General features: G+C 40.5%; 1 protein-coding gene across 7 annotated transcripts in view; it reads right to left on the bottom strand.

The window, feature by feature from the left end:
• The window catches only part of RAPGEF6 (Rap guanine nucleotide exchange factor 6), a 120,672-nt gene that overhangs the window by 69,396 nt on the left and 27,269 nt on the right, over positions 1-24,007 (bottom strand). For 6 of the 7 annotated variants that reach the window (XM_051631201.1, XM_051631205.1, XM_051631203.1 and 3 more), the window contains exons 4-6: positions 22,973-23,056; positions 12,173-12,242; positions 7,475-7,618 (exon numbers count right to left, since the gene is read on the bottom strand). In XM_051631201.1, coding sequence (XP_051487161.1) covers positions 7,475-7,618; positions 12,173-12,242; positions 22,973-23,056 — 298 coding nt within the window. Of the gene's footprint in view, positions 1-7,474; positions 7,619-12,172; positions 12,243-21,784; positions 21,859-22,972; positions 23,057-24,007 lie in introns of those variants that run through there. The other variant, XM_051631206.1, reaches the window with a different exon arrangement.

The following is a 24,007-nucleotide window of genomic DNA, read 5'->3' as shown; positions in this document are numbered from 1 at the left end:
CTGGAACACCTGTCTGATGAGGAAAGGCTGAGAGACCTGGGGCTGTTTAGTCTAGAGAAGACTGAAAGGAGATCTTATTAATATTCATAAATATCTGCAGGGTAGATGTCAAGGAGGGGTCAATCTCTTTTCAGTGGTGCCCTGTGATAGGATGAGGGGCAATGGATACAAACTCAAGCACAGGAAGTTCCACCTCAACATGAGCAAGAACTTCTTTACTGTGAGGGTTATGGAGCACTGGGACAGTCTACCCAGCAAAGTTGTGGAGTCTGTCCTTCTCTGGAGGCTTTCAAGACCTGTCTGCATGCATTTCTGTGTGACCTGTCCTAGATTCTGTGGTGGTCCTGCTCTGACAGGGGGGCTGGACTTTATTCCAGAGGTCCCTTCCAACCCCTAACATTCTGTGATTCTGTGAACTCTCTGGTTCAGTGCCAGTTAACAGAGTGGGAAGACTTCCCTGCAAAAGGACACACTGTGCTCAGGATCCCTTTCCACATGGTTCCAGGCTTCCTGGTGAAAGCACTCAGGTGTACAAACACCAATGTGTTTGGACTGCAAGTAGGAAATAAGTGTAAAAATATCCTCAAGTTTTTTTCTTCAGGTATCCCAGAGACAAGCACAGTTCTGCTCTGCTGAGCAAGGGAATAAAAGCTGAAAGGTAAAGCCCTGAAGAAATTCAGTATCTTGTTCCAGGACCGATGCAGGCGGAGCAGGAAGGTGTCTGTCCCTCCACATCCCGACACGGAGCCATTGCCTGCTGCCACGGGCTGTCCCACGGGGCAGAAGGAGGGCTGTGCAGCACTGCCAGCAGCCAGGTCTGAGAATATACAGGTGCTCGCCTAAAATAGACCCTCCCTAGTTTCGGTTTGATGTCATTTCATTTCTGTGTCACTTTTCAAATGCTGTTAAACAGCTGCACGTCACCTCCAAATTGAGGTGATTTCTGTAATTCACAGTTCATACCTCATCTACTTCTCGAGTCTGTAAAATCTACAGGAAAACTCCTGCTTAAAAGTTTTTATAGCTACAACGACTTTCATTATGGATAAATTGGGGCTTACACGTTGCATGTGGTTTTATTTTTTAAAAATGATATTTTAATCTGAAAAACACAGATTTTAACAGAAGGGCAGTATGTTCAGTAAGTGGCTTCTTATTTTGTGCACAGCCTATCCAAGTCATTACTCTTTGGAAACTGTAGGCTCTCATTAACCGGTTTGGGAAGCACCAGCACTCTGTGGAAATTTCTAGGCAGCTTTTTAATGCACAGCACACTTCAAGGATTGGTGTTTTGTTAGTGACCACCACAACCAGGGGCAGACTTTCAAGGAGTCCTTGACAGTAACACAGCTGACAAAAAAGCAGACAGAATCAATATGTAAAATAAAATACGAGCAAACACGCATTTGGCAAGTCTCCCCTTGCTTACAAAAGCCAAGAGAAGTGCCCCAGGGCAGCTGTCTCGGCAGACCAGGGCGAGCTGGAGATGCTGAGCTGGATGCCAGCAGGACCCAGCCAGAGGTTGTCCACAAGCTCTGCTGGTGAAACCCCATTTAGCTGGACAAGCAGACACCTCCGACACCATTCATTACCAGAGCCACTTGCTGTTACATCATTCACAGCCTTTTCCCCCACCCCCAAAGACCAGCCTGACATTCTGACAGGAATTTCCATCTCCAGAGAGCCGGGGGCACCAGCCACAAGCTTTCCCCTCCTCACCCCTCACACCCACCACACCCACGCAGCTGGTTCCCTTCAGCCACAGCAAACCTAGAGTCGTCTGCTCAGGAAGTAAACGTGCTGCAGATGCAGCTGCTTTTTGATCACAGAAGAAAAACACTTAAAATGGCAGGAGTTCAACAGAGCTCCAAACAAGCCACTGCGCATGCGGGCTTCTGCGGGGGTCCCATCCTGCCCGGGCAGCCTGGCGAGCAGAGGGTCCTGCACACACTGCTGCTCTCGGGCACACAAGACCTGCAAGTTGGGACCCAACCTGGGCCACACAATTAAAAATAAGGATTTTCTCTGTTTTAATCTCCATGTTGGAAATACAGTGTCAGGAAGAAGGGACTTGCATCCTCTCCCTGCATCGCACGACACCTCCTGAATGCTATCAAGGACAGTACTTTCTGTACCCACTAAATACACAGCAAGACTCACAGGTTTCAGCAAGACTCAGATTTTCTTCTAATTGGTCAGTTAATAAAGCCAAAATTCCATCAAGCATTTTTTAAGTGTCAAAAAGAGGAAGCGTGGACATAAACACATGAAAAAGCAGTGAGCTGCAAAGAGCAGCTCAAGAAGTTATTTTAGCCACTCACAGATCAGCCACGGCCTCATTAAAATTAACCAATATTCCAAATAAACAGATGCCAGTGGATGCTGTGTCCATGTTTAACAGAAGGCAGCTCTAAGTCAGTCTTAGTTCTTTTAGATCAGTAAAAGGTACCATTTCAGCAAATTTACCTGGCAGTTAAAAACAGATTATAAAAGATCCACAGTGTTTTATAGCATGTAAAAGGCAAAGGATTACTGATGGTAAAGAACCTAATGGGTTTGATTCAGTATTTTGAAATGTGACTTAACTTGCCACAATTGTGAGACACCCTGCACCAACCCCAGCCTCTGACAGGATTACATTAAGTAACGATCAAAGAACAAGAAACTTGCCACTCAAGCAGTCCTTAGTGACAGACTTCTCTGCAGATAAATGTCTCTACAAGGCTTCAGGAATTTTTTTACATGATGCAAGTATTAAGATACTGTCCATAAAACGTAATATTATAATGAATCTTTTAAACCTCACCATCCTTTTACAAGGTTGTTTTTTTTTAAAAAAGGTAAATTTGCATGTCTGACAAAAGAGGATTACTACTAAAAAAGTTTGGTGCTGATTTCTTTATTCTGTTCTACAATGAACCAACAATTGAAAAAATTCAAAACATTGCCACATTTCCACAGAAATGTGCATTACATCATACATGTGCTATTTTTAGAAATACAAATATTCTTCATCTAAAAAATCCCAGAACTGCCAAAAACATATGTAGGTAATAAGAACCTCATTCCAATGAAAAGGTATCGCAGGTTACAGGTTTGAGGGCCACGTAGAAATTTGTATCAAATTGTTAAACCCTTTTTGGTTTTGATCACTGCATGAAAGAGAAGTGCAAAACTTACTATCTCAGGTTCTATTTTTTAATCGTGAAGATAAACCCTTGAAACGTTATTTTCCTATTAATTCAAGATCAAAACATAAATCTAACTTCTATGAAGCACCAAAACTACCGTTAAACTTTTTTCCTACAAGTGTTCACACAAAATCATCTGTTGTGAGACCAGCTGTTCATAGAAGTTTGGGACACAGTTAAACATAGACAATCACAATTACTTTTTTCTTTTGCAGTTAAGAAATGCAGTTGCATTACTTACTGGGTTGAGAACTAGACTAAGAACTAGAAATTACCAGGCATTTATCTCGTTTGTGTTAACGTCCTGCTGCATAACCCTGGTTCCTGCCTGGATTCTTATCTGCACTGCAGGCACCAGTGTGCACACAGTGCACGTCTCCAGAAAGAGACACAATCATGCTAACAAAGAAGATTTGAAGCAAGAGGAGGTATCATTAAAACCAATGGCACTTTTCCTTCTCATCCATTAAGCTTGAGCAAAAGCCTTCTCCAAATCACTCCAGCCTTATTTCTCCCCCACAGTCAGGATGTCACACCGGGGATGATAAGCAAGACGCAGAGAGTTGCAAAATGACAAAAAATTAAAAAGGCAACAGAGGCCAAAATGCCCAGGGCTGAAGGGACCCCATGTAGTTATGGGGATGCTCAGACCTGCCCCAGGTGGGCAGGTGGCCACACACACTCAGGCTGCCACCGTGGCCTTGCCTTGCACGTGACCCACCAGACCAGAGCCGCCTCCTGCCGCACTTCGCGGGCAGCGGTGCTGTTCATCCGGAAAAGAACCCTTGACAAGTGTCTCTCCAAATACACATTTATCCTCAGGATCCAGCTGGGAAGCCATGCTGTAGAAGCGAACAAGTCCAGTGCCAGCAGAACCCTGACAGGGCTGCTGGTCACCCCTGCAAGAGCTCAGGCTGCTCACCTACCAAACACGAGCCAGTCTAACATACTTTCTTGCATATGTATTGCAAGAACAAATTCACATTGCTATGCACTTTGAAGATATAAACAGAAATATAAACCTGTTCAGTTTGAGTGGGAAGCAAGAACACTGCCAGCATATGCTCACTGTTATTTTACTGGAAGGAAAAAAAACACACCTCCAACTTTAAATACTTATTCTGCTGTAGACCAGTGTTCTTGTGAAACAGTAATGTTCTATGAACCACAAAAATGTAGTACAGGAGTGTAAATGGTAACTCCTTCACCAAAGAAACCAACTAGATGATCCATTTTTAACTTAAGTTCATTCCAAAGAAATGAGAAAAAAACTGAAGATACCCGTAATAATTTGAATGTCAACCATCCTGAAGGTACACAGTTAAATTAACCAGTAGGGCACTTTTACTTAAGAGGCATAAGACAAAGGAATTTCAAATATCATAAAAATCATAAAAATATTACTGAAAGTATCTGCATTCAAATCTTTGTTTCCTGGCCAATCGCGGGGATTTCTACAGAGTAAGTTCCGGCAATAACAAGCAGGGAGCTCCACGTGAGAAAGTACATGTAAGCTCATGTCCGAACCTAATAGGTAATGTCTTATAAAAACAAAGATTAGCCTTAATCATAAAATACTAAGCACAGTATCTTTAATGTGCAGAGATTTACATTTCAGAATGAATGGAGATTGCACAGGTAATTCCCCTTAAACACATGAAATCATCTATTTAATGACAAAAGGAAAAATCCTGAGCAAGACGGAATTTCAACACCTCTAGCATCCGAGTTTTCTTTAGAAAGCAGAAAAGCACCTGTACATTTAGAAACTTAAACAGCGTCCTGTTGAGTACTCAAACAGTGGATCAGTGGAGCCCAGCTGCAGTCCTGGCAGAGTGGCTGGAAAGCCCCAAGCTCTCCCTGAGCAAGCAGGACGCACAAAAGGTCCATCAAGCTACATTCAGCATCTGTCAGAGAGCATTTAGCAACAGGCTGGAGAGGGAAACACAACACTTCATTTGTTCATTAGTGTTGTGCCAGTAAGGAAATCTGCCCCTGCATTTGCAAACAGTTGTCCCACTCAGGCAGAAAACGTTATTTCAAGTTCTTGTCAAATAAATATTTCATTCAGAAACCCTCCTCCTCATCCTGCCCATTCTCACGTGGTCTGACATGAAGGGTTACAGTATAAAGATTGGTCTTCAAGACCATTGGGAACCAACAGTCATGTATGAAGAGACTCATATAGGTACAAATTAAACCCAAGCACAGAACACACCAGACCTGAGAAAAACTCAGTATTTTATCAGATTATAACGGAATATGTAAAACCAGGGGCACCCAATTTTTATTTACTTGTCAAACAGGCAGCTGGTTATCATGTTTTGATTTCTTAGTCATCTGTGGAGTTACAAATTACTTTTTGCTACCCCAAGTACTATGAGTATGACACTTCCCAATTAGGAGCTTGCAGCCTACGAAGCAAGAGTTGGTACTTCAGTGCAGCCTGCTGAAAACCCAACAGCCTCCAGATTTTCTACCAGAGTTGGTTGTTTACTCCTTGCCACTTGGCACTCACTCACCCGGGAAAACACCTAGCAGTGTTAACAGGACTCTTTTTAGATATTCCTAATTAACTGACATAAAAGCAGGTTTATGAATATGCTGTTGATTTATGAAGTTTGTACTATTTCCCATCAAATGCTGATCAAAATACACACACTCATAAATCTGAGGAAGCCACCAGGCTTTCAACGTGAAACTAAACATGCAGACACGCACACGAGCCCCATATGGTTGGTAAGAGAAAGAAACAAATCAACAGAAACAAAAATCCTAACGAGGACATAATTTGTCAACTAATTGCAATCCTGTGAGTGTCTCACACCAACTCTTTTCATCAATAACTGCCAAACTCTGAAATAATTCAAAAACCTATCTATCTTGGTCTTTAACAGACCAGAGATGCCGAGTCCTTTCTCGTGTGCCTCTCCAAACAAGCTGCATCAGGGTCAGCTGTTTATGGGATTCTCTTCCTCTTAGCACTGAGGTCTGAGAATTATTTTCCATGTGCTTATTCAGTGTCACAGAAACACCAAAGAGAAAGAAACACATTTTGTCATACTCAGATTGGAATTTAATTCCTAATAAAGCCTTATTATACACGACTGCCCAGAGCATGAGGATCCAACACCACAGTTTGTCAATAACTAATTCAGGTGACTTACTAATGATAAAATTCAGCACGTGTGACAGTTCTTTAAATGAGATGGCAAAGGACATTAACCTTCAAGCAGCATCTTCCTGTCACAGCAACAAGAGCTCTTCTGCTCACACGACAGATGCCAAAGTATTTGCTAATGCTGTGGAGAGTCTGAAACCACCACCTGCGATCCAACAGTCATCAACAGGCACAAAAAACAGCACTTTTTTCTGAAACAGAGCAAATGCCTTAAGGTTTTATCCAACTGCCTACATCAGATATTTTAAAGTGTATTAACTAAGAGAGAACTTTGTACCTTTTGGGGAGAGGGGAAGAAAGATGGGGGAAAAAAGGGGAGACATTGAGTCTGGTTTTTTCTTTGTGAATGAAAACTACTCAAGGTTTGTGTATTTCAATGTTAGAACTGTTCTTTTAACCTTTGATTTTCAAATCAAAGTATCCAGAACAACTGTTTTCAGTGAAACAATTTATCTAGATCACAAATATACATTGCTACCAAGCAGGAAGTTTGTATGTGAAAAATAATGGTAAAAAAATGGTAAGAAACCTTCATAAAAGCCTTGTGGCCTAGAAACCACAGCTGTACGTGCCTTCACATAGCATAGATTATACATTCTGTGATCTTATTTAAGACCAGTAAATGAGTTGCTGTTACTCTTTTTGATGCTTGAATTACCACTGAATTATTTTTAACCAAGTAGACATGACCAAGTACCATAGTGTTCATACTCTTCAACTGCACTCGTGACTGACTCCATTCCAACCTGTAGTTCAAATCTATTAAGGGAAAAAAGAAAATCACAATTCCAAAATCTTTACTAAAGAACTCCAGGTAAGACCGACAAAAAACAAGAATGGCCATTTTTCCGTCCAGACAACATTTTAAGATTTATTTATAATGCTTCAATTGAAAACCCCTAAGCCAAAAGAGCTCTAACTAGTGCCTGAATCTGCACTTCCACCTACGCTGTTCCAACTCCAAAGCACTCAACTGCTCCACAACAAGTAAAAAACAAATTACAAACACAGACTACTTCATCTCACCAGATGAAACAAAATGCCAGCAAGCTGCACAAGCAGCCTGATGCCGAGGAGACCCAAAGGCAGAGGGCAGACTCACCGACAGGTAACTGCTGGCGTCCACATTATCAGTGATGGTCTGACGCTCGCCCCGCTGGTTGATCTTCCGAAACCGCCGACGGGACTGCCTAAGCGGGACTTCTCTTTGCAAGATGTTTTCCTCATTGTCCTTGGAGTTCTCCACCTGAAACACATGTTCAGGCTCCTGGTTAAACATCCAGTTCTTCCATATCACCGAAAGCCGATGGAGCCGTATGAAGCTCATGAGGAAGCACCAAACATAAGTTCAGAGCACTTAAAACTTTTCTCGAGAAAACAACTGGGAGGTTTCAGAGAACCACTGCTGCAGGTCTCAGAACTACGTTATTACAATGAGCCGGAGGCCACAGTTTCCTTCCAGGAAACAGGTTTTTTTTTTTAAAAAAAAAAAAGTAGTAAAAAAGGCACACGTATCCTCTGAACAATGTCACTCACCAGCAGAAACCCTTTTGCGCCCACACGTATCCTACCACACCAGTTACAGACACTGCACATTTCAAGTGCATCTTCAACACAGAAGCTATAATTTCTTTGAGTATTTGCAATCTGGTAAAGGCAATGAATTGTAGCCTATTTTTACTATTTTTAAAACTTTATTTATTTATAATGCCACTCACAGCTATATAATTTTAAACAGAATCATAGAATCACAGAATTCCAACTTTTATCTTTCAACTTTTTATAAATAGCTACTTCACCCATGTCATACTAACTTCTAGTCACTTTCAGCATTATGAAGAAATAACTGGGACTTGATTCATATCTTGATGTTAAATATTATTTATGATTAAACATTACAAAGTAGGTACATTTATCTTGTTAGTAAAAGTCAACATGGAACTTTTCTATCTGATGAGTTACAACTTCTTTTTTCTATAAAAAGCACTCCTATCCTTTCCCATTTCCTTTTGATGTTTTGGAGAAATACCTCCTAGCAGGAAGCAGAGCAGACATGCAAGCAAAGAGGCTGCAGCCAGACAAGAAGCTGCACTACAACATATTTACAGTATAAAAGTTTCTGCTGGCCTCCATGATTCCTTTAATTATTTTTTTTTTCCTTTTTTTTCCAAATTTCACTTGAAAATCCTCAACATAAGACTTTAGTCCTGGAACAGAAGAAGAGCTTCTATGTCTCATGCAGCCCTCACGTCACATGCTTGGGTAAATGATCTCAAAATTAAAAAGTTACAAAGGAATGAAAACCAGAAACACTTCCGAGACATGGAGAAGGAAGTAACTGAAATAACTAAACCATCACAAAAGGGAGATCACACCTACTTCCCACATGGCTTTTCCTCAACAGCTAAGTCTGAGGTCTGGAGAAGGTGCAAGTGGCTGGGCCTGCCTTGTGGCTTTTTAACTCCATAGAGAAAAAAAACCCATTGACAACATAGGCTAAAGATAAACTAGTCAAAAAACAGAACCTCACACCACTGTGTAACCAAAACAGAAAGCAGAAGGACAGAGTTCCCCTAGCAAGGGACAACCACACTTTTCACTAGAATTTTACTACCTGTCTGCAGAGGCACAGGACAATGAGTATGGATATCTAGTAGAAGAGATGCTGCAAGCACAATGGTATAAGGATGTAAAAAAAAAAAAAAGAAGGCAGGCAGACTAACATAAAACAAACAAAAAAATCCTTTTAAACCAGCCATTTAGTATAATCAAAATACTAGTAAGGCACTGGACATGGAAATCCCTCCTCCCCTAGCATAAAACACGGATTTCTAGTCAGCAACAATGTCGCTCTCAAATTACACAGAAGGCTTCCAGAATGAAGTTTGAGTCACTCTCTGTATTAAACTAAACAACTGAAATAGCATTGATTTAATTTTTAATTTTTGTACATGAGCAACAGTACATGAGCTCCTTCAGTAAATGCATTATTACCTTTTTTCTCTGCTTTCAATCTTAAAAAAAAAAATCACAGAAATAAAACAAGTGCTGAGTTTCTCCAGTATCACAGACTAACCTGGAGCAGCTGGACAATGAGTCTTCCAACACTGAGGACCCTAACTATCAAGAAGTCCCAAACTGAACAGGTGTTTTTAAGGCTAAAGTAAAACAAACACTCAGTGAAAGATGAAGTTGTTATTCTTCCTCAATTCTAACTGAAAACTAAGTGAGCATCATTTGCTACCAGGAAGGCAAAACAACCAACTGCTGGTGGAAACTCAAACTGGGACCACCTGCTGCTTCCTTCGGTTAATGGCACTGCTGCTGACAAAACAAAACCAGAATCAGAAACCCAGGGAAGACCCTCACACCACACAGCTCCCAGTGCCACCAGCACCATTTGTATTTTGAGTCCAGCTGACCAGATTGTTTATGCTTATGATTAGAAGGACAAGCAGGACAGGGCTTCCTCGCACCATTTGTCACTCAGCCCTGCTTTCACCTCGTTAAAACCAAACATTCCTGTTGGCAGACAGCATATTCAGCCTCCTCATCGGAGCAGGATGGACACTCCTAGAGAGGAATCCAGCATCCCCACAGCCAGTGTGAGCCAGGTGTGGTGTGGGAGCAGAGGGAGGACCCTTCCCAGTGTCACCAAAGCAGGGGAGGACCAGGCTCATCAACTTGCTACCAGGTCAGCTGGAGAATGTTGCTGCCCTGTGGACCTCTTTGTATTATTTAATTTTCAGTATGTGACAAGAAGTCTGGAAAACTGTTAACTGGTTTCTAATCAAGGGTGTTGTTTCATTAACCCTGAGTGCTGGCAGCAGCAGAACTCTTCCATATAGCTTCACCCACAGCACTTGCTGCCACGTAAAAACCACGGAGGATGGTAGGACTCTGCTCCATTTCACTCTGCAGACCCTGCCAGCAATGAAATATTTTCCACCTCCAAATACCATGCTGCTCTTCTACAATCTTACTCTTAGATCTGAAGAAGAAAATGAAAGCACCAAGGAAGAACAGAAAGGAGACTTCAGTACACTGAGATATGCTGCAAATCTGGGCCATTTTCTTAAGTGATAAATGGTCCCATTACTAATTCAATAGATTGTTCAGCCTCCAAAAATATGAGCTACAATGCCCATTCACACGTTATCTGTTATCCTCATTAACTTAAGCTGACCACATTTTATGGCCTTTAAAATGGGTTAGTTCCCAGAGGATTCCTGCTACAAAACTGATTTACATTCTAAAAAGAAAGAGGAAGATGAAAAAAAAAATAAAAAAAAAAAAATCAGTCAGCAGCAGAGAACGATGATGTCCTTTAACTACATTAAAGTAGCTAATTCTTTTGCTTCAAGATAAATATTCATTATGTACTAAATTTCATTAGCATATTGCAAATTAAAAAGAGAGGAAAAGTAAAAGATTTAGGATAAATTAATGAGACGTAATAAAGGAAATGAAACTCAAGTGCACCTTGTGTCAGTGCAGACCATGAGCAAGGTGCATGCCACCACACCAAAGTGTTTTTGTCACACCATTTGAAATCCTACCTAGAAAACTGACCTTTAGCTACATTTACCTGTAAAATACAAACACAAAAATAATAGAGAAACAGCTTCGCACTTTCAGTTTTGTGAATTTCCAACAGAAAAATATAGGGAAGTTCCAAAAAAAAAAAAAAAAAATATTCTCAGTGGGATTTAACTACAATCACAGAATGCTCAAGGTTTAAAATACAGAGGATGATTGTCCAGGTTGTACATTTGTCTCCAGGAACAACCAGCAGCACTTCATCGTGCTGACAGGGCCAACACTGGCTTCTCCAAAGACTGTGACAGTATGCTCCTCTGAAAAAGCTCATCCCAGTTGTAGCTACTCAAACACACACACTCTAGTTTCTTTGTAAGATATTTCAATAACATCATCTTATCTCCAGTGACACACATCACACAGGAGCTATTCTTTTGTTCACATCATCTTGTATTTTTTCTACACCAACGGTGAGAAGGATGTTGGTGTTGCCTAGGAATCTTGTGTTATCGTGTATTTTCCCCAGGAAATCTCTCTCATGTAAACCTGCAGATGCACTAGCAGCAAGTGAGTCACCAGCCAGCCCTGTAAGGAAAGTCTCCTGCTTCCCTTGTGTGCTTCAGACTGCTCTGCTGCTGACATCCCAGCTGCTGACAGCACGTGGCATCAGCCCGGGAAGGACTGATAATCTGTAAGCAAACAGAACTCAACAACACTAGTAAGTATTCTGAAGAGGCAGAAGGAAAGCTGGACATGGGAAATTTGATGACAACTAAGCTGAAAACCTTATCCTTCAAGCTTGGCTAGGCACTCCTATATTCCTTCTCCTCTCACCTGGAAGTCCTCACACTGCCTGGAACTGCAGAGGCCAGGACTGCAAGGACCTTTCCTACCACAGCCAGCACGGCTGGCACGGCTGATAAAAAGCAATGAAATGAGAGGTGGGGATGTAAATAAAATATTCCAGATAGCAGTCTATTGTTGCCTGACTCAGGATTGCTCAACTCAGCCATAACTAGAAGGCTTTTGAAACTCAAGTAAGCATAATTTCAGAAAGAATGACCTAATCATCATCATTTACCCATCTAGATTAAATTTACATAGTTATTGCTGCTACGATAGCAGTTATAGGTATAATTGAAATCAAGGCAATTTTGCTGCAATTTTATAGAATACTTTACAATAAGCTTTCTGCTGTAAAACAGAAAGAATTTGCTGAAACCAGCAATAGATTTAAATACATTTCAAAAATCTGTCTTACCACAATCATTTCTGAAGGCTCCAGTATGATACATTCGCATCCTCGTTTCCCTCCAGACTGCTTGCCAAAACTAGAGTGGGATGGGAGAAAAGCAAATGGAGAAGAATGAGATGAACAGCCTATTTTACCTTTTAAAAAAATAAAAATAACTGACAATAGTGCACGTTTCATTACCCTTTAAAACAAAAAAGGACAAAGAAAAATTGATGAAAGCTATTATGTGAAGAATTTTAACTAAATAGTACCATTATAATCTATGTTTTATTTTACTCAGTCCCTCTCATCACAGCCTGCTACGTACAGCCTAAATATAATGAATGTTCTTTTGTAAAATCATTACTTGCAGATACTCAAAACCATTCACAATGCATCTCAGTGTTGACAAGAAAACATCAGTAAATGTTGATTAAATGTTAAACAGGCTTTGTAAAAACAAATATACATTAATTCCAAAACCTCAGAAATACTTCTTTGCACACAGCATTTTTAGTGAGAGTTCCCTCAGCTCCACTTCACCCCTTCATCCTCTCAGCAAGCAGGACAACAGAGAACACCTTCTCTAGAAATTAGCCTTAATCTGTCACCTTTGTCTTTATGCTGCATATCAACCTGACAGGTTCTGTTTAAGAATTATGAAAAAACCAAAACTGCAGCAAACCATGATGGGCACTGTAATACAGCCACGAAGGGAAGAGGCTAAAAGCAAACCTAACCTTCATCTGATCAGCTCTGGAAGGTGACTGCCTTGAGGGCTCCTAAGAACAGTGGTGACTTGATGGGAATCAGGTCTGGAGAAGGTACCATGCAAGCAGACCCGAGAGTGCTGGAACCACCAGCAAAGAAGAGCTGAGCTAGAAACTGCTAGGAAGGTGAGGGGTGTTACAGAAAGATAACCTCTTAAATCACATTATCTCTGACTGTAGTGGCACTTGAAATTAAAATATCTGGCTTCTCTGATTAAGCAGATCTTCACTGCAGACCTGGTGGTTTGAGTTAGGTACAGAATCATCAAATGTCTTGGGTTGGGAGGGACCTCTTAAGGTCATCTAGTCCAACCTCCCTACAATAAGCAGGGACATCTCACCTAGAACAGCTGGCTCAGAGCCCCACCAAACCTGACCTTGATTGTTACCAGGGATGGGGCCTCCACCACCTCTCTAGGCAACTTGTTCCAGCGATCCACCTACCCTGACTGAGCTCAAGTGAAAGTGATCCCACACAGACATCAGATTAGAAAAAAACAACTTGATTAACAGCATCATGGCTGGATTAACAGTTCAGTAGTTGTAGCTACTGCGTTACAAACTCAGACTGCCAACAGCAACCATGTTTTAACACTATCAGCAGGTGAAATAACTGAAGAATCAGTTTAATCAAAGCAGAGACTAATGTGTGCGTTAGGAGGAGGCTACGACAAGTGTGGAGACAAACCCCAGAAAAGTGGCCCAGCTCCATCTGTTTCCCCTGAGGTTACATTTGGAAAGTACATCTGAAACTTCAGCCACACAAAACATTTGCATTACATACAGTCACCTCCACAGCAGGGACCCACTGAAACACCATCACTTCGTAGAACACATCTAAAAGACTCATGCTTATAAGCTATGGATTAGGGGAGCACACCAACAATTTTGTATGACACCTGCGTTTTCAGGAAAGGAATTTAAGCCACTGAACTGTGAAGTTAATCAAGCAAAACTTCAGAGTATTCCAACAAAGAAATGAGCAGTGTAATCAGTTAGAATTAAGTATTACAATTGACAGTTTGAAGTGTCCTGCTCCTGTTTTGATTTTGCTAATGGCCTACTGAGGGGAAAAAAAAAAAAGATCTTTAAATTACATGATTGCCATGGAGTCACAAGTGACAACTGACATTTTCTCACCCCATGCTAGAGCAGGCTAGAGAAGCACAAGTTTCACAGGGAAAACTGGCATTTTCACACATCTATAGTGAGCAACTCATAGCTAAGATTTTCATGCCTGCTTTCATGCTTTTTCCACAGAGCATGTGATCCAGGCATGACAGGCTTGTGTGTTTCCAATACACCACCAAAAGAAAAAAAATGGCCAAACTACTCCCACAGTTACAGCAAAGTTAATTTGGACCAGAAAATACAGAGATGTTGTTCTTCATGCAAGCTTAATATAAGCTCTTTGAGGCCCACAGAAGTTCAGTGTTCTGCTTTCTCCACAAACTGAAGTGCTAAGGTACCATTTGCAACTGCTAAATAAGTGAAACACTTCTAATTCTATTCCATACAATAAAAAACTAAAGACACTAGATTCCCACACCCCCCCCCCCCCCCCCAAGAAACCTAAAGGAATTATGTGCAACTGGAAATTCAGGTTTTGCAGCTTTTTAAAACAGAAATAATCATTGCTTTCATCACAAACCAGATCACTGCTCTTGCTATATCCCCAGTAGTTAGAGAAAAGCTACAATTTTCTGCTGCAGGTTATTCAAACACAGTAGTTTCATTGTATAAAAACAATTTATCAAACTACTGGAGGTTAAGGGAGGGTTGCTTTTTTTTTTGCTTTGTTTTACATAAGCACATCCATGAAATTCAGCTACTCTGAAGCTCTCTTCTGCTTATGTTGCAACATTTGCTTATTAAGTAATGGCAGTAAACAATAACGCTAGGAGAAAGAACCCGGCTTGGAACAAAGGTCAAGCTCTTGGCACTATCACTTCTGGTCCATCAAGCATTTACCACAACCAAACACTCAGAAAAGGATTATGTTCCAAAGACAAAACCCACCCTTCTAATCCTAAAGAATAAACTGCTCATATTTACAAGTCAATAGGTCAAGTTTAATTATTTCCTGGTGTGCATCAGGGGATGTTTTATTGATTATACCACAACAGAGGTTCTCCAAAAAGAGGAAGTATCATATGTTTTTCCCCAGCCATAACCACCATCATCTTTTAAATATACTGATTTTTAACATTCTTCTTAATTAACACTCATGGAAACATGGATTTTAACTTTCTTAATGACTTCTCCACATTTTTCTCTAGAATACAAATGAGCAGTTTCCCTATCATTTAAGAAGTTTGCTGACATCAGTGTATTTCACTCATTTGCCAAATTAAGGCTTCAGATTTCCATTCCTAATTGTCCTGTAAAATTACACAATGAAATGTTTAGAATAAACAGAAACTAAACCCTGAAATCATTCACTGGGGAAGACTCCTTCTTCAGTAGTACCATGCACTACCATTAGTAACAGGCAACAAGAAAATGTTATTAGCAAATCCATAAGGAAAAGTTTACAAGTATCTGTCTAACTGACAGAAGTTGGCAATGTACATTTGTCACAATTATTATTTTTTTAACTAAAGACCATTAATCAAAATTAAAGTTCAAATATTTGCTTTATTTGTTTATTGTCACAGCATTAGAGTCTTAACTAGTTCAGGCAAATATATCAGGAACAGTTAAGAAGAGCCACAAGCAGAGTGTGTGTGGATCCCAGGGAAAGAGAGGGAGGGAAGAGGCAGAGGGAGGAGGAAGCAGCAGCAGAACAGCCCCAGAGTCATCTAAACCTGCTCTGAAGTGATGCTTGAAGTCTTTGTAGGAATTCTAAATACCCAACAGTAACTTTTTTTTTTTTTTTAAATAAATAATTTCAAGCATTACATTAATTGCTAAGAAAGATTGTGACAGTAAAAGAACAGCATAATTACTTTTTGGAGTCACCTAGTCATGTCTAGTACTAAACCTGCCACCTTCCAGTTAATAAGTATTTACATTACAAAAATCAACAGTACAGTACTTAAAGGTATGAAATGCTTAAGAGATTAATTGATTTCAGTATCAAAACATAAGAGGTTCTTTGGAAATGGAAAATATGAAGTCAAGCAATGCTTTGGAAATGCAGGAGACAAGATCCTGATCAGAAAGACAAGAACAGGCTTTTGTGAGGAGCAGTCTTGCAAAGGAGAAAGAACACTTCTGTGACAACAAACTATTCAGCTAAGTCTCTACAGTCAGACACTTAACACCCACCCAAACCTAACACATGCTCCTCCTCACAGAAGAGAGCTCAGAGAAGTTGTTCATCCAATCCTGGAAGAGATAGGGCCACCTTTCCTCTGGGAACTAATCCATCCTTTACTGTGGTGCCAAGATGACGTGCTGGTGCTTGCAGGACCCGCTGTTCCTCAGCTGTTCTGGTCACCTAACTCAGCACTTCAGCAGACTACAGCATTCCCATGAGACCATGACCATGGTGGTCACTTCCCAGGGCCAGGTCTGCTCCCTTGGGAGGTCTAAACCAACAAGCCCATTCCAGCTGACCACCACCACCTCTGCTTACAAACCATGGCAGCAGCTTCTCCAAGTGTAACAGATCCCTACACACCAAGTGCTCTTGATGTCACGCATGGTGAGATCGAGAAGCAAAGCAAAAAGCCTCCCTGAGCTACAGCACATTACGTGTGCTCTGGTGCTTTCAAGCAGAGTGGGGAAAAGAATCCCGTTAAGAAAGTAAATTAATATAAACACTGAAAGTGTGAGATAACATGAAACTAAAGTAAATTCAGCTCTATCACAATCCAGTAAAAATTATGTCAAAGGACATGCTACCAAAGTATTATCATTACAGTTTTAAATGGCCCAACAATTAAACTGTGCTTGATCTGTATATTTAATCACACATTTTAACAAGGTCTTAAGTTTAATACTATTCTATAGCTATTATATAGCATTGCACTGTTGGAAGCCCAGAAAAGTCAGTATTATAGTCTCCACTCTGCTTTTTTTACTTATTATTTCATTGTATGCTCCTGCCACTTAATATTCATCTGTTACATCCGCACCATTAACTTCCAGACACTCACTCACTGCCTTGCAACACTGTCATGGGAAAAAAATGCCTTCCACATACCAAAGGTAGCTTTGTTTATCCTTGATTTATGGATGCCTCATTTGCAAGAAACCTTGTTTTCCTCCTGATTCACTGCTATACATAATTAAAAATGCTTAAGCAATTGCATCATGTGAGAAAGGAATGTCAGCTCAACTGGCATTGTATCATATACCAACCACTAATGGGCATTCAGGCCACAGGAGCAGACTAGAGCTACTGAAACATAAAAGCCCAGAACTGCAAAGCACAGTTCTCAGTATCAGCTGGTTCACTCTGCACATCTGTCCCTTTTCCACTGCATTATTCGTTAATACAGAGAAAACCCTCCATGACAGCAGAGCCAAACTCCAAGATCTTAAAACATGCAAGCATCTGATGATACATCTGACTTTACTGACACAGGATGGATCAAATTGTTCACTGGAGAGCCTTTGGCATGTGAGAACGTTCTATTTTTCAAACTCATGCCCGTTCCCCAAAATACTAGACTGTGTTAAAGCTTCCAAAAGGCTGCAATAAGTAGCCTTACTTTTACAAAGCAACTACTTAGAAAAGCTTCCAATGTTAACATCTTTTTAACACATTAAAGTTCTTTAAATAGGATGTACACAGACACAGCTTTCTAAACACAAGTGTTTAAAAAAGCTTAATATCCAGCTGTTAAGCAACTTTGGAATTTGGTGCTGAAACATCTCAAATTTGAATTTCAGTAACAGCAATCACATTTGATACCAAGAAATTCTCACAGCAACGTGCTGAAGTTATTCATTAGTGATGGTTTCTCATTATGCAATATTCAAAATACAGTACATACTATATTTAAAGGTAAAAAAACAGGCTGTCCTGAAGAGCTTTCAGCCTAGAAACAGATGGAGATGGAGACTGAAAGCCTTATTATTTGTTTGAACACTAATTAGCAGGCACCTTCCAATTTACCGTGTTCTGCTACATCCTGAAACAACATTTTCAGATTTTTCATGCATCAAAGCCTTCAATGACAAGATGTCAGGAATGTTAAAATTTTTTTCATATTTCCCAGGCACTAAAAAAACACCATTAAATTATCCTGGCTGTGCAAGCTGGTATCAGCAGTGCAGAGTTATCCCCGATACAGAGGTTTCTGTAGGAATAGCTGGTACTATATTCCTTGTGAGACTGGGCTAGGACACTGATGTACCAGTTTAGCAGTAAAAGAAACAACGAGTTGGCAATTTTTTCGCAGATATTTTTGTTCTTATGAATAGACTTGTCTTTCAAACTGCCTGGCTGCCTGTCAGGCTGCTTTTAGGAACATAAAGATGAAGACAAATTGTACTTCTTGCCACTGCAAAGAGAACCCCGTGACTCCACACAGCCAGTGACCTTGCTCGATTTCTCCAACACAAAAATATTTTGCATGGAAGTGCACAGCTTGGCCTGGAAAAGACAAGTTGCATAAGAAATAGACATGGGTTTTTTTCCTTTTTTTAACAGATGACATTTTTCACAAGCCAGGGCTTGCCCTTCAGTTGAAAAGCATTTCATTTTTCCTCTCCTCAGTGAGTGTCTCTTGTGCCAATCAGCTGTTCCAGCAAACACCTGGGACATCCACTGCAAGGGAGCTGCTGCTCATCAAACCCATTCAGTTACTACTGAATGTACAAGTATATTATGAATAGCTTGGAATAGCCATTAGTGTTATTAAACTCCAATCCAAATACTCTGAAAATATAATTTTTACACTTAAATTCCTTGTTATCGGCTGGGAAGTAACAAAGAGGGAAAACCTGCATCACTGCAGGCTCAGCAGTAGAATGGCCAGGCTGGCTGTGGACAGAGAAGGGAGAACCTGCCCTTCTTCCATTGAAGTTGTGGCATATGAGTGTAAGTTACACTGAAATCCTCACAGGAATAACTTGTTTCACTGGAGATCTTAATTTCTCTCAATTTTTCTCAGCTCAGCCATCGACTGAAGAATGTGCTGCCAGGGAGTGCCTGGGATGGCACTGAGGAGCAGGCAGGGGGTAGGGTCAGAAGCCCTGAGCAGGCAGCAACCCCACTGCTCTGCAACTGCTGAGCAGCCCCAAACACTCTCTGTTTGCAAAACAGAGGATACAGGGGAAAAAAAAAGTGACATGAGTGCAGACTGCAAGCTCTGGCAAACACAGGTGGCAAGGTTTTCATACTACTAGGTGCTGTGCAAGCCCTGAGCACTTCAAAATAACAACCATAAAAATATTACAACACTTAACTCCATCAGAAAATGGTTTGATGGAAACCTGAAACCAGGAGATACATGGCTGAATGCAAAATACCAATTTCAGTTAATGCTCAGTCATCAAAACCCGCTTTTGCATTAGCTCTCAGTAACAGCAATGTTGAGCAGGTTTCTCTCAAGCTTGCTCAAAGTTCTAATTGGGAATTATTTTGGAGGATGCATAACAGGCTACTCAATTTACAGGCTGCAAGCTCAAGATGTCTATACTAATTACTTTATACTCTGAACATGATGGTGCTTGGAGGCAGCCTGTGTCTTACCTACCACCTTCTGTGAGGCTTTGCAGCTACTCCAGGCCACGTGACTAGGTAGCATTAATAATATTTTAGATACCATCAAGCTGCACATTACTCTTTGCTTCCAATTCCACATCTCTTTTTACTTTAGACAATTAAAAAAAAAAACAAAACCTATTTCTGGGGTGCCATCAGCATCCCTTGCACTCTCCAAAACCCCCATGGAGCAGTTGTAAAGGAACAAGGAGCAGAACAAAAGGAAATCACTGGGTGGGGGAACTGTGGGAAAGATTATTTGGCCACTTCGTTGTGACAGGTCTGAATACAGCTGTTCTTCATTATGTGCTCTTCCAGCTTTCTTAGAAGATCATTCCATGTCAGAAAAGAGGCACTCCATGCTCTCAGTTTGCAACACTTTGCAGTTGCAGGAATTGCACCTGGGTGGACCAGGCAGGACACGGTTTCTCCCCAGTGCACTGCCTCTTCTCACACACACTCCCTTTTTCCTCAGAGTATTTTCATCACAGCACTAGCACTGCCAGAAGAATTTCAATATGCATAACCATATCTGAATTAATTAGTTTTACAAAATACATTTATTGGTAGCATTCCCAAGTTGTATTACAGTGCTGGTTTACTTACTGGCTGTCAGGCAGTGCTACAAGTTAGAGCCACCACTTAGAGAAACATCGAGGGAAAACAGCACCTCATCTAGAGCCACAGATGCACTGAGTAACCACTGCTGCTTGTTCAGCAGAGATCTAATTCAGGAAAATCTATTTTGTCTTGATAAGTACAGAGATGTCAGCCTAAAGCTGTCTTCTTGAAAGCAGAAAAACAGTCTACAACACTTAGTTGCAAAGACCTTTGAAGTCTGAAGCAAACACAGATTGACAAGAGTATCATCCTAACACCTCTGCAATTTTTACAGTCACACAAACAGCAAGAGATTTAAAGAATAATTGTTTCAACCAGCATCACAATTCAAAAAACTCACCACAGTTTGCAGCAAACAGCACTACAGGTTTTAGAAGGAAAATTGAAATGCATGTATCAAAATCTAAAGATAGATGAAATACATTTAAGTTGTGCAAACTGCAATTCTAATCCTCAGTTATTTATCAACATTGAGGTTTCTGTAAAAACACATGATCTTCTGTGCTGCTGGTACTTCACACAGAACAGACTTAAACACTATTTAACAGTCACAGTAAGCTTCAAAATATATAATAATATTGTTATGCATTAATATTAACTTAAAACAAAATGAGCTAAAATAATTTCAACCCAAACTAAGGTTCATAATGCAAAAATGGAGTTCTTTCCTAATGACCATTTTCTTGATCCAAGCATTTGTGTCTTCTCTTTTTCCAAGAAATAAATGGTTTATTGAGTCATTGACACATCTCCAAGTCTCATGAAAAGACACCACAACACAAACATTAGTCCATTTTGGATAAAGTGCTTTTAGACAAGAAATGCACTACCTGAATAGGACAATTATACCAATTTTCCTCACTTGAAAGATTTTGGAAAGGCTGTTTGTTAATTTCTTGGAAGGTTTTGGAAAAAAAGAAGTGTTTGCTTTTAATAAGACTTCATCTACAATGTTTCAAGACTTCGTATTTTTCCCTTCGAGGTTCAATTCTCAGAGCTGTAGGAGGCTATCATCCACATAATTGGCTTCAAAAGTTCCTCCAGACCCTTGATGTATTTCCTACAGCTAATCTAGCTGTGAGTAATCTCCTTCAAATATCCTGTTCCCGTGAATTATCTTGATTAACAAGCAAGGTTAACACAAAAACTCTCTAACTTGCTGACATGATTCTCCTTCCACAGAATCTGTCAACCCTGTTCTTTTGTTCCAGCCATCGCTTTCATGTTAGATGAAATTGTTTTCCTGCTATGCCAAATATATTGACAAACACAGTCTCCAGGCAATAGGGTAATCAAGGTTATGCCAACTTCATACCTGGTATTAGTGACTGATCTGCTTCTTCCCTCAAAAATCTTAACAGGGCTTTTCTCATCATTATCATCAGTGTCAGAATATTGACGAGATTTATCGTACCTGGATGCAAGGTTTAGTCCTCCAATTTCTAAGCCAATTTCTGAGTTACAGCCTGCATATAAATATAGTTCATCCAAGTTGAACAAAAAGCCCTTCTCAAGCACAGTGAGCCACAGCTTACTCCATTCTGTAACTATTAAATGAGTGAAGTCAATAAAGCCACAACTACCCACCTTCTTCCCTGGCACAGGGCTATGCCTCTGTCAGGTCTCAATCTCCAGAATATTTTATTTCAAAAAGTTCTGCAGAAGAAAGTTAAGTTTTCCCTGAAGCTCTGTTGACTCTTACACTGCTGAATGGTAGATCGTGGATGAAACAAGGCACACAAAAGGAGGAAAACTTAACTGACATCTTAACCAAGTTATATTTACAGATGTCCACTGAAGTGCCCTGTTTGTCAAGATGATCACAGGACAGGTGACAGAAAAAGGACAGTATTGTGAGAAGGTACCAGGAAACAGTCAGTAAATCATGACTGCCTTCCAGTCTTATTTATGGAGACTGGAAGCATCCCACTAACAATCAACTGTAACAGCAGTTTCTCATACAATTATTAAACAAAGCTGCTAGGCAGTTAGCCCCAAGCCCACGGGAGACCCAGTCCCACACAGCCACCACACAGGGGGAAGCCTTTATTTCATGTGATAAAAGGCAGCAAGCACTTTTGGTAACCTCATAAAAAAACGAAGTCTCCATTTTTATATTTTTCCAAAGCCACTCCTGCCCAGCTTAGAAGTGCAGCTTGAATACAAATTAGCAACATGCAGCTTCAAGACACAGTGAAGCAAAATCTGAGTGATGTACAAGGTCAAGCAGAGTATCACAGTGCAGCAAGGTCCAGCTGGAGCCAGAGAGTATGGATGGTTCAGTGGAAGCATGTCACAGCCTTCACTGTGCTTGACAATGAGCTGGAGGCAGAGCCCTGTCATATGCTCTGTAACTGCTGCTACTGGCCTCTCCTTGCTTCACATCAAAGTCATACATGCCATTCAATCCAGCCTCCAACCAATTGGTAGGAGCTGTGATCTACAGTCAAACTTTTTCAGACAGGGCATTCTATACAAAACAGTTGCACAGCAGCAATTATTCAAAGAGCCCCCAACTTAACAAGCTAACTACAAATTATCTTATAAACTTCAAAAGCCAAATAAGATTTAAAACTCACATAGTGTTGCATTTCACACAGAAATTTCAGTGTGCAGATAAAGTGAGAGGGAATTTAAATCAAATTAGCATTTCTTACACTATTCAAATGACCCAAAAAAACTGTAAAATTGTGAAAAATTTCCAGTAACATCAACATCTAAGAAAGCATGCACTAAGGAAGAGATCTTATCTTAAATAATAACAACTTTACATACCTGCAAGGTGGTAAAAACATGGAATCCTTCATGAGCACAGATCCAGAAAGCAGTATATACCAGCATCTTGCAATTGTTTCCGAGCTGTAAGAAAAGAAATCATTGGCATCTGCTTTCTTACAGCAACCCAAAAATACATTATCCAAAATGTTTTTGTAATAAAATAATGATCTGCCACTCTACCAATGTGATATGTGGACTGGAATCCTAAGAACCCTCACTGACCACTACCAAGAAATAACTTTTGTAAAGTGCCTACATCCAGAATGTAAAATTATAAACTTACTTTATCAAAACAAAATTAATTTTCAGTTTGAAAAAAAAAGTGTACATGAAAGTACAAACAAGAAAAATTTTTATTCCTTGCTAAAGTTGACCAGCAATTCAGCACAGATACTAATACTACAAGGACCTGTCAAGTGCTACAGGTAAAATACAAGATTCATATCTGACTCCTGCTCTGTGTTCCTCTATCTCTGCACTTTCATCAGTATTGTTTCCCACACCACTGGATTCCAAATTGGTGGAGAGGGGATCTGCCAAGGTTTTAGCTTGCAGCCCAGAGCTGTAGGTCTGCACAGCAGTGACCACGTTTTACTGCAGCAGATTTAGCTTCTTCCTGAAGCTCTGCTTTGCCACTTCCCAGCTGCAGCCAAATATCACCTTCCTCTTCCAACACACAACTCCACACGTGCACATGGACCTAGTACTGGAACAGGCACGTGTCACACACCCACCACACAAACTGGCAGGTGGCATCTGTCAGATTTGGGTGTACTGCAAGACTTGCCTTATACAGAAAGCTAGGATTAGCTGTGAGAGGATAAATGCACCACAAGCAATGCTAAAATAAGAGGAAAAAGTGTATTTGCCTCCCAGGAGGAACCTAAAGAGGAGTCTGAGCTAAATGCTAATTCTAGCAATTTCAAGTAAAAGAGAAGAGCGTTTGAGCTCCATCCCTCCTCTGATACAAGAAGCATCCCTGAAGCAATGGGCTCCTGAGGATGCAGCCAGTGCCAGCTCCAGGGGAAGACT

This window comes from Apus apus, chromosome 13, assembly GCF_020740795.1.
Source record: "Apus apus isolate bApuApu2 chromosome 13, bApuApu2.pri.cur, whole genome shotgun sequence".
In the NCBI taxonomy this organism is placed as follows: Eukaryota; Metazoa; Chordata; class Aves; order Apodiformes; family Apodidae; genus Apus; species Apus apus.
This window is presented reverse-complemented; position numbering and strand designations above follow the sequence as displayed.